The 12,107-nt window shown below is 37.3% G+C and overlaps 1 protein-coding gene across 7 annotated transcripts in view; it reads left to right on the forward strand.

Annotated features, from left to right (window-relative positions):
- The first annotated feature begins 4,494 nt into the window (after window positions 1-4,494).
- Window positions 4,495-12,107, forward strand: part of PI4K2B (phosphatidylinositol 4-kinase type 2 beta) — a 38,110-nt gene continuing 30,497 nt past the window's right edge. For 6 of the 7 annotated variants that reach the window (XR_013165799.1, XR_013165800.1, XM_077136525.1 and 3 more), the window contains exons 1-3: window positions 4,495-5,006; window positions 9,805-9,959; window positions 11,558-11,758. Coding sequence is in view for 5 of the 7 variants with exons in the window: in XM_077136525.1 (XP_076992640.1) it covers window positions 4,706-5,006; window positions 9,805-9,959; window positions 11,558-11,758 (657 nt within the window). In the remaining 2 variants the exon portion in view is untranslated. Of the gene's footprint in view, window positions 5,007-5,093; window positions 5,564-9,804; window positions 9,960-11,557; window positions 11,759-12,107 lie in introns of those variants that run through there. The other variant, XM_077136526.1, reaches the window with a different exon arrangement.

Genomic DNA, 12,107 nt, shown 5'->3' on the forward strand with positions numbered 1-12,107 from the left:
TGCTTCATGGAGGCTGCCCTTCTAGTCTTGAGAATCTCAGGCCAGAGTTTCAGGAAGTTCTGCTGTTGGTCTGATATCTTCAGATTCTGGAACAGGTTATCATGGGGTTGCTTGTTAAAGAGTCAGAGACACCACCTTGTAATTGGAAGTGTCCTTAGTATGACATACAATACTCTATAAATCGCCTTTCTGCAACGTGAGTCAAGTACATTAGAATGGTTCCAAATTAAACCTTACATTAGGTTACATATTGCCACCCAACCCATTTCCGTCTTCTTTTTGTGAATGATGTGTATTTTCTGGGATACTGGACCAAAGACAAGGCAATCCATCTGATTTCCATGTCTGTTCAGGGGCCATGAATAATACAAATCATACTCCTGAGCCTGTATTTTTAAATGCTTTGCTTAAAACTTAGTTGCCTAACCTTATAAGTTTGAAATACTGAACTTACACACAAATCCTCATATATTTTCAGAGGGTCCCTAACTAATATAGGGAAATAAACTAAAGGAACTTCTGAAAAAAAAAAAAGTTGTTGAGCTGTACAACATTTTATTTGTGCTCTGTTTTGTACATATATTTATATTCCAATAAACATATAAATATTTCTTAAAAGTATGTTTAAAACTCACATACAAAAAATACTGTATTGGAAAAAGTTTTGTACAAATGTTAATCTTTCTATTTTCTCATCTCTTTCTGAGTTAAAAAATAAGGCACCTCAAAGAGAGCGTATAACTTTTAATAATTTTAAGTTTCTCTCTTTTTTTTTCCACATGGGCAGGCACCAGGAATCGAACCTGGGTCTCCAACATGGCAGATGAGAACTCTGCCTGCTGAGCCACCATGTCTCACCCATTTTAAGTCTTTTACAAGTCTTTTGGCTTGTAAAAAAAATGACTAACTCAAACAAAAGAGGACCTAAATATATCTGATGATAGATCATAAAAATAATTTTTGTTAACAGAGTACTATGTGATTTTTAGCATATAACTTAGAAAGAGATCAAAGATTTAGTGACATTGCTATAATAAATGTTTCCCATATGCATCTATTCATTATGATTAGTAGATTTGTTAGTGTTTATGACTATAAAAATTAAAATAGGAGTAGAAATTACACTGAATTTTGTCTCATTAGCAATGTGTAATATTCTACTTGTAATACATGAACCACTTAGAAAAATACAGCACCATTCATCTCACTGAAAGATATGTTACTAATAAAATATTCTATATGTTATATCAGGATAACCTTTTTATGGGCAAAAATGATACACTTCAAAAAATATATAAAAACAATTATTTGAAGGCACTGGAAGTCAACCAAAAGCACACAGGCAGAAATTAAAGGGATGTCACTTCTTCAAAGAAGTGAAATGTATTTGGTAAGATTCATGTTATACAACTTTTCACCTGAGGGTTCTTCCCAGTCCATAACAATGCCATAGTCTTTTTCTTTTTTTTTAACTTTTTTTATTAATTAAAAAAATTAACAATTGCATTTTACATTACATTGCATTTTACATATACAATCAGTAATTCATTGCATTTTACATATACACTGCATATCATTGCATTTTACATATACATTGCATTTTACATATACAATCAGTAATTCTTAATATCACCACATAGTTGCATATTCATCATTTCTTAGTACATTTGCATCAATTTAGAAAAAGAAATAAAAAGACAACAGAAAAAGAAATAAAATGATAATAGAGAAAAAAACAACTATACGTACTATACCCCTTACCTCTCACTTTCATTTACCATTATTGCAAACTGAATTTATTTTAACATTTGTTCCCCCTATTATTTATTTTTATTCCATATGTTCTACTCTTCTGTTGATATAGAAGCTAAAAGGAGCATCGGACATAAGGTTTTCACATTCAGAGTCTCATTGTGAAAGCTCTATCATTGTTCAATCATCATCAAGAAACATGGCTACTGGAACACAGCACTACATTTTCAGGCAATTCCCTCCATCTACATCTTGAACAACTACATCTTGAACAACAAAGTGATATCGACTTAATGTGTAAGAATAACCTCCAAGATAACCTCTCGACTCTGCTTGGAATCTCTCAGCCATTGACACTTTGTCTCATTTTACTCTTCCTCCTTTTGGTGGAGAAGGTTCTCTCAATCCCTTGATGTTAATTCTCAGCTCATTCTAGGGTTTTTCTCAGTCCTTTGATGCTGAGTCTCAGCTCATTCCAGGATCTTTGTCCCACGTTGCCAGGAAGGTCTGCACCTTCCTGGCAACGTCATGTCCCACGCAGAGAGGGGAAGGGTGGTGAGACTGCTCATCATATTGGCTGGAGTGAGAAGCCACATCTGAGCAACAAAAGAGGCTCTCTTGGGAGTGACTCTTAGGCCTAAATTTTAAGTAGACTTGACCTATCCTTTGTGGGGTTAAGTTTCATGTGAACAAACCCCAATACTGGGGGCTCAGCCTATAGCTTTGGTTGTCCACACTGCTTCTGAGAATATCAAGAATTCAACTTGGGGAAGTTGAATTTCTCCCCACTCTCACCATTCCCCAAAGGGGGCTTGCAAATACTTTTCCAGTCACTGATCAAATCATTCTGGGATTCATTGGGGGATCACTCTGGACAAACCAACAAAATCTCATGTGTTACCTGAGATTCCAAGTACTTATGACATTCAATCAAACTATCTACATGGGTTATATTAGGAAATGCTCTAGTCAAAATCTAAATTTTGTAACAAATAAACATTTTTTGCTTTAGTCTCACACATAAGATGACATTTTAAAGTATTAATTTCATCTATTTTCAGCACCCTGCAATAATGACATTCCTTTGTTCTTCCTCATGCCAAAACATTTTTAAAATTTGTACATTGTACAATTCACTATTATTATACACTCTAGGCATTCCTAGATTATACCATCTCAATCTTTAACATCTATCTTTCTTTCTGATTTCATTTATGTCCCCATCCCTCCTCCCTCTATCATTCTCACATGCAGCTTCATTCAGTGTTTTAACATAATTACATTACAGTTAGGTAGTATTGTGCTGTCCATTTTCTGAGTTTTTGTATCCAGACCTATTGCACAGTCTGTATTCCTTCAGCTCCAGTTACCCAGTATCTTACCCTATTTCTATCTCCTGATGGTCTCTGTTACTAACGACATATTCCAAGTTTATTCACTAATATCGGTTCATATCAGTGAGACCATACAGTATTTGTCCTTTAGTTTTTGGCTAGTCTCACTCAGCATAATGTTCTATAGGTCCATCCATGTTGTTACATACTTCATAAGTTTATTCTGTCTTAGAGCTGCATAATATTCCATCGTATGTATAGTCTTAACAGCTTGAAAAATTAGAGTCTGGGGCTCCAAGTACAACTGGAAATAGAAGAAGAAAATTCTGACATGGAGGGGGTCACAGTGACAGGAAGTGCAAAATCTGTATATAAATTCTGATCATTGGTTGATCCCTGAATTGGCATGCTTGGTAGAGAATTCGAAGAGCTGAGCAAAAAGCAACAGCTGGACTATTGAAAGAAATGAGTAGAAACCTCAACTTGAGTTGAACTCCTGCCAAGTTAACTGCTTATTATAACAAATCAGCACTTATCAGGGGATGATAACAGAATCTAGAAACTCTATAATAAATCATCCAAAAATATCCATCATGTGATAAAGTTAAGACATTTTATGCTGAACCATAAAATGTTTCAAAGTGCAAAACACTGAAATCTTAGAGCATGTTCTTTGATCACAATGGAATTAAATTAGAAATAAATAACATCTAGAAAAGCTAAATATTTGCAAATTAAATAACACAATTCTATATAACTAAGGTCAAGGAAGTAATCATAAGAGGAATTAAAAATATCTTTATTTGTATGAAATGAAAGCACAATATATGAAAAATTGTGGCATGCAGCTAAAGCAGTGCTTAAAGAATAACTCATAGCTTATTTAAAAAAAAGGTCGAAATTCAATGTCTTCTACTCTAACCAGCTTTTAAAAGAAATGAAAATAAAACCCAAGTAAGTAATAAAGAGCAAAAACCAATGAGCCAGAAAACAGAAAATCAATGGGTATAAAAGCTGGCATTTTGAAAAGATTAAAAACAAAGATACACCTCTAGCTAGATTAGTCAAGAAAGAAAAAAGAGAAAATACAAACTACCAACATCAGAAATGTGTCAATAAATACAAGTGGGAGATTTGGGGGGTTGGAACGATCACAAATGTTAAACGGTTATACAGATAAACGCACGGGTATACATTGTGGTACACTCTTGGGAAGGATTTGGGAAAGGGAGCGGAGAGGTTTAGATTGGGGTGGGCGGGGAGCAGCTTTGTGCTGGCAGATTACCTCCTGAACCGCCACACCTCAAGAAGTCACGTCAACCTCGCTCCGTGCCTCCCCCGGCCTCTGCAAGCAGGTGGCGACCCCGCCGCGCCCCGCCCACCCCCGCCCGGCCCTTCCGCGCAGGCGCGGGGGCGGAGTGGGCTGAGGCGTGAGGTGGCGGGCTGCCTGAGGCGCGGCCCCGCAACCGGCTGGCGGGTCGCGAGCTGGAGCTGTGCGCCTTAGAGGTGGCGTCGACGCGGCTCGTCCCCTCTTCCCGTTCCGCTAAGATGCCGAACCCAGACCCGGGTCCTTTCTCTCTTTGAGCCATTCCGAGCACGGAAGTCGCAGAACAAAGGCCATGGCGGAGCTCTCCGAGCCCGGCCCGCGGGCGTCCGCGGGCGGCGGGATCCTGGAGGAGGAGGGGGACGAAGAGCGGGAGCCGTTGCTGCCGCGGATCGCCTGGGCCCAGCCTCCGAAAAGCGCCCCGGGGAGCGCCGTGAGACTGGTGGAGGTTTCCGGGGAGGAGAACGCGGCCTCCCCTCACACGGCCGGTGACGAGGAACTACTGCTGTCGTCTGGGGACGCGTCCCTCAGCCCCTCTTGGAACTTGAACGTCTCCGGGGACTCCCACGCCGGCCGCGACCGCCTCTTGCGTTCAGGTGCGACCCGGCCCTTCCCCTCTCCCCGCGTTAGGCGACTGCGCCTGCCGCCGCCTCGCAGCCCCGCGTTCGGGCCCCTCCCGGCGTCCCTGCTCCCGGCTCTCCGCCCTGCCCCGGCGCTTGCCTGCTTGGAAAAGTCCTCTCAGCCCCAGGAGCCATCCACTGGCCAAAGTTTGGCCGCCTTGCCCTTCTCTCCCTCTCCCGGGTTTATTTGCACCATTTCCGTGACCATTTCCAGAAGGTCTGGGGGCTGTAGACTGTTTTACCCAAGGCCTCTTGTTACCAGTTAGCGCTCCTCCTTTAGGCCTCCCCCAAGAGTGAACCTAAACTTTTGGAATCGGAACACCGAAAAAAGACTAAAGTGATGTGAGTTGTTTGCCGAAGTCTGGACTCAGTTTTGAATTAAAATCCGTCACCTCTCAAGAAAGTTCTCCAGCTTTTGCAGTTGGCAAGGTGGATGTCAGAGTACAGCAAGAATATCCAGCTACTACAGGGACACTTTTCAAAAACTTTTTCGACTAAAGGTTGTTATTGTGACGTTAGCCAGCGGGGCCGAGGTAGTTGAATTCCTATACCTGTTACCTCTATTGCAACGGTTTTTTTCTCTTCCTTTTCTTTTTTGGAAGAGTCCCGTCTATCTTATACTTAAAACACCTTTTCGCCTGTGAAGCGAATTGATAGCATCTGGGCAAAGAGAGGGTAATTGAAAAACGATGTTGGAAGTTAGAACATTTTAGGAGTACTCTTCTAGGCCTTGATATTTGTTGATAACTTTTTGGCGTGTGGAGTCAAATTAGGCTAATTTAAGGGTAGAATAGAATAGTCTTGAAAGTGTCCCAGTTAGAGGAGACAAGCTTGTTTATAAACTGGTGATCACACCTACTCTGTGGTGTTGAGAGGCGTTACATGAGATGATGTGTGCCCTGTCCCGGGAGTGTTATCACTCCATAGGTGGCCACTTAAAGAAAAGCCATAGAAAATGTAGCTTTAATTAGTGCTGTTTGGTTTTTCTGGAGTTATTAAACTTTACACATCCCACTACTATTTCATTAATGTGCCTTCTACAAATTAAGGGATTTTCGATAGAAGTCACTCAAATTCGGTTTTAATTTATGTTCAGTCGTTTTCTGGATAAATAAATCAGAAGTAACCAGAGGAAGTAGTTTTTCCAATACTAGTATTTCATGATTATAGCTTTGGCAATCTAGTCTGACGTTCTTGTTTGCTACATTATTTTAGCTAATGGATGCATCGACAGTACGGTTAACAGAATAAACAAACAGGAGGTTGGAACCAGATCACAAATGACCCACATTCACTAAGTGCAGTGACAATTTAGGCATATATTACCTAGAATCTGTGTGTGAAGTAATGTAGATCCGTATGGCTAGCTTGTCCTTTTCTACCAAAGTTACCTTATTGTTGGGCTACATTTTTAAAAGACCTGAAGCCTTGAAAGTGACTTTGTTCTATAAAACTGAGATCTTTTGTAAACAAAAAAAAAATTAAGAAAAAGTTTTGCTAGAAAGAGTAAAGTACTTAGAATACAAATGGATTATTGAAAGAGTATTCCTACCCTCTTTGATGGTAGGAATTTATCCGTTTACAGTTTAGTAATACCTCTTTTTTGTTTATTTCATTAATTCTCTCCGCAGCACACACAAGATGTTGTCTCTCACATCCTTATGCGATTGAAAATTAAATACAACGAAAAGAACTGTCATGAGTAGTTAGTTCATAAAACTTCAGAAATAACTGGTTTGCCCGAAGTTCAATATCCAAGAAGTAGTAAAGTCAGGACTCAGCCTAGTTATTTCTTTTTCGTGTCTTATGCTTTTTTAAAAATTTTGCTGTAGAGCCCTGAGTGTTAGGAAATAATTGTTACTTTTGGTTGTTTGTTTTGGAGGTTTTAGTTTTAATGGGGTCTCAAAATAGTGTTGAGTTGTAAAAAAAAAAACGTTTAAAATTAAAATTTTCTAGCCGGTCACCTGAACGGGAGTACTTTAAACTAGTTAACTTGAGTAATTTAACCAGATTTAAATTTAGCTAGTGTAATGAGTCCATTAAATCCCTTTGTCCTTTCCCATCCAATCCTTATAAAACCACATTAGTTCCAATAAATTCTTGCCTTTAGGTTAATATTAACATTATTGATGATGTTTAACTGTTCTGTTTATATAAGTAGGAGCTTTATATACTTTAGGCAGTGGAAGAATGTCTTATATCTGTCATCTTTATTTTAACAAGCTATTCAACAGAGTCTAGAGCAATTCTTTGATACATGTCAGAGTAGAAGGATTAGTGCCATTCCTTATTCCAGTTATTTTAATTAATAAAATAACAATAACTAATACCTACATAGCAGTACATGTTGGGCAAAATTCTGTGTGTTTCACATATATTAATTTATAAGTAACTGTATGAAATACTATTTTTATTACCATTTTAAGGGAGCACTAATAGATGAAGTGACTTTAAAGGCTCCAGTGAATACAAATCAGTAGCACTTATTCTGTTGGAGGACCTAACAATTAGAAAACAGTATTAGAATTCATAACAAAGCTACCAAAGTAAAAAAAAGTTTATTTGTAAATCATTTGATTCATGATGGTTTATAAATGTATGAAAAAAATAAAATCATTTAAAAGTAGGCAGTAAAGATGAGACAAATGGAAAATAGGGATAGTGAAATAAATGAGATGCAGCTAGAGTAAAAGAATACAAAATACACGTCAAACACTTGATGCAGGCAGCCCACAAATTCGATTTTTAAGATGGCTGAGCAGCCAACTTGAGGGAAACACAATTACTATACCCATCAAGTTAAAACAAACTGGTTGTTTTTCAAACAGACTGACAAAGAATAACTTGTGCATTCGCTTGGAGAAGAGATTATATACTGATCAATAACTTTATAATGAGATTTAGATGAATTCTATAAGGGTATTCAGTATACTTCTCTGAAGCCATTTCAGTAGCTGTATTTCTAGTGGGCGGTACTTTCAATATTGCTTGATCTAGGTTCAAGATACTGATAACCTGGTTTAATTTACATGAAGGTATTAGACAATCCCCCCATAATTGAGCTTTTGAAAGAAAATGAGGAGTAGTGTATTGGAGATTATTCCTTGATCAATGCCTGGAAAACAGGTATTCTTTGTTTTCTATTTATTGCAGACACATCATTCATCAAATATTTGATTGCCTACTGGGTACCCATGGAAATCAAGGCATTGGGGAAACAATGGTGATCAGATATCAAATGAATTCACATTCACCAGCCTTGTCCCCACATAGTTTTATAGCCTATTAGAGCTAACAGTCCAATGAAATCGTTAAAGCAGATTATAAGTGCTCAGATAGGGAAATCTGAGAGTCCTATTGAGGCATGGAGTCATGCCCTAGGTTAGGAGCCAGGGAAGATTTAGTGGAGGAGGTGGTGTCCACTTTGAGACCCTAAAGATGAGTAATCACAGGAGCACCAGAGGCAGGGTTCAATTCAGCAAATTTGTGAGCACCTATTTTTTTCTAAAAAATATTCTGGTCATTGAGGGAGAGATCATTTTTATTTATTTATTTTTTAATAAGCACTTGGTTACTATATATTATATAGTATTTATTATTTTTTTTTGCATGGGCAGGCACCTAGAATCAAACCCAGGTCTCCGGCATGGCAGGCGAGAACTCTGCCTGCTGAGCCACTGTGGCCCACCCTGGTTACCATATAATTTTATACACAACTAAATTGAAAGATTGTACGATGGGTTCTCAATGCATTTCCTGTTTTTACTTTCTAAAGAACCAGTAATAACCCTTTATAAGCTTGGACCATGGATAGTTCATTTATATTAATAGGCAGAAGGCAGAATATACAGGTATAATCATAGGTAGATGGGGAGGTATGATGCTCCAAGCTTATGAAAGTTCTTTACTGCTTGCTTCTCAGTAAAACAGGAAGCTAGATGATCTACTGAGAGAGAGTATGGAGAGGAAGTTATTGGAAGTTTAAAGAAAAGTGAGAATATGAGGCAGTTATCCAGCAGAATGGCAGAGTCGTAGTCCTTGAGAATGTGGTTTGATTGACTAGGCAGCACGAAGCACCCACCTGAGGTTTGTGGTGATAAATTTAAAATGACACTAGGCATTGTGGTTGTGTGTGTTTCTCTAGTCAAGTTCCACATTCAGCTGCCCTGGTGCAGGAATAGAGTAGCTGACATTTAATATTTAACCAAGATTGAGGGATTTTACAAGGTGACTGTGATGATTGGAAGGAGGAAGAAAATGATTGTATGATGATGATTGACCATAATTTAAGCTGGCCAGGGAGGGAAGTGAGGTTTCAAAGGTGGTGAAGACTGGTCAGCAACCTGGTAAATCAGTGTTTGCTAGGTCCCAGTGGGGTAGAGAAATTGGGCTAAGAATGATGGAGTAAACTGGGAAGAAATAAAGTGCTTGATGTTGAAAGTGTGGAGAGCTTGCAGGTTTATTAATGACAAGGTATGAGGTATGACTATGGAGTAGGATGGAGGGCAAAATTCTTGGAGGTTAGGGTTTCAAAGAAATGATTGGCATTGGTGTTATTATCAACAATAGTGAAATCTTTTCCCATGTGTCATTACTTGGAGCTTTAAGAGAAGCGGGGTTAAAGGAAAAGAATGGGAGGCTCAAAGCAGCCCAAATGATAATTGGTAACATTTTTCATAACCTCATCAAATATTACAGCTCTGTCCTATGAACATTCTCATAGTTGGTCTTTCTCCTTTATATTTTATATTAACATTGCTTTTTCTGAATGCAGTAATTGGTGGTACTTCAGAGATGAATGCATTCTCAGATGATCTAGAATTTGCTGATGTTATATTGAAAGCAGAGCAAGCAATAGAATTTGGAGTTTTTCCGGAAAGAATACCTCAAGGTTCAAGTGGAAGTTACTTTGTGAAGGATCCTAAGAGGGTGAGAATTTCACATACCTACTGTATATAACAGAAATTTTGAAAAACACTGATTCAGAAGTGTAGTCATTGTGAGTTACTAAAGGTATTTTCCTAACATGTCTGATTGCACCCTCTTTTTCAAGAGAGGTCATTTTTTTTTTTACTAACAGCACTCTATTGTTTAGAAATAGAGTTATTTTTTTAAAGTCATAATTTACTATTTTATTTCATATTTTGTTTATTGGAAACTCACATTCAGCTGTCATTTTATTGAGTTTATATTCATAAATTCTCACTTTAAGTAGCTTACAATTATATAAACCAAGTTGAGTTATGTTTAAACTTTCAGAACCTATCTAATGTTATTTTCAAAGTGCTTGATTTTTTTCAAAGGTATATCTTAACCTGGGAATGTTTTTCTCCAACATTATACCAGGGGAAGGCAGCTGGGCAATCTGAAGTTTGAAGGCATTGGAATGTGAAAAAGTGAAATGAACCCAAGTGTTATTTTACTGCAAAGAAGAGCAGTTGATAGGGATCTTTGTTCTAGTCTAGAATTTTTCAAAAGTCTTTGTTACCTATTCTAAAGACTTTCTGAATGATGCATAACCAGCAGTCCTTTTTCAGGGGGAAGAAAGATGATAATTGCACTTAAATATTTGCAGAGGTTGAACTTATATTTCAAAAATGATTTTGGAGCATTTCCTTTTTTTTTGAGAGGATATATGTAGGTAATGTTAATCTCTCACTCTTTATTAAAAGCTTGATTTCTTAATTTGTTGCCTTTTTGCTAGTGCCTCAGATTTTATTGCAACATAGAGCAATTATATACTTTAAATTATAAGATTTTTATTTCTTGTCTAAAGAGAATTCAGCCTCTAGATTTAATGTGAATATATTTCATTGAACCAGTAATAAAGATTATAGAGACTTTTAAATATCCATGAGCAAATCTTTCTCTTGTTTTAAAAAGAGAGAATTTATTTTAAATGGGTTCATAAAAAAATAACTGGAAAACTTTTGGAATGGGAGAATCTGACAGTATAATCATTATATTTTGGAGCCTTTTTTGTTGTTGTTATTGGACTTACTAGTTCATTTAACAAATAATTGAATACCTATTATGTACCAGGTAATGTTCTGAGTACTAGGTATATTGTCCCAAGAAACCAAATCCTTGCTCTTTTAGAATGTATATACTAATGGGGAAAGGAAACAATAAGTATAAATTTTGATACTAATACATATTGAATAATAATGCTATTTGATCTAAAATAGTTTTCAAACATTTTAAAATCAGTGAAATTCTTTCTTACTTTGAAGTCCAGTTATGTAAAACATGTGGCGTCAGAGTTGATCTGGTTGAAATAGAGAGGGGTCTTCATACCCTGCTCTCATTTCTTTCCCCTAGGACTTACCACGGCACAGTCTGTAAACTAGTGACTGAAAGGGTTATTGATTTTAGATTGTTGAATAAGAAACTGTAGAAGTGTGCTAAGCTAAAGTATGGGAGATTATGTTCAAATTTGTGGTGAGAACAGTAGAAAAAGATTTATCAGAATGCAAAGTTTATGTATTATTTGTTGAAAATTTCATATGATTTCTGTTCTTTTATAGAAAATTATTGGTGTGTTTAAACCCAAATCAGAAGAGCCTTATGGTCATCTAAATCCAAAGTGGACCAAATATGTTCATAAGGTCTGCTGCCCTTGTTGCTTTGGCAGAGGCTGCCTGCTTCCTAATCAGGGATACCTTTCTGAAGCTGGTGCCTACCTTGTGGATGAAAAGCTTCATTTGGGCGTTGTACCTAAAACAAAGGTAAACGGAGAATTTGTTTTTAATCTTGCACTTAAATTTTCAGCCAATTTACCTGTTCACATGTTAATAATAATTCCTAATAACAGAACCTAAAGTTGAGCCCTCCCCCTTTTTTTCAATCTTAGATTCATAAGCAACTAGTAAGTTGATAACTAGACTAGATCTACAGAAGTGTCCAAGGGTCTTATTCGTGCAAAGTCAAAACATCAGAAAGGCTAGCATTTAGAAAGGAGGAAAAGATCAGGGATCTAGAGATTGTAGTAAAGATAACTAATGTGCTCAAAAGACTATTTTCCTTTTGGCCTTTATAAATTTTTACTTAAAGACTTCCTCAAAATATTCATTCCTA

The sequence above is a fragment of the Tamandua tetradactyla genome, chromosome 19 (assembly GCF_023851605.1).
Source record: "Tamandua tetradactyla isolate mTamTet1 chromosome 19, mTamTet1.pri, whole genome shotgun sequence".
NCBI lineage: Eukaryota > Metazoa > Chordata > Mammalia > Pilosa > Myrmecophagidae > Tamandua > Tamandua tetradactyla.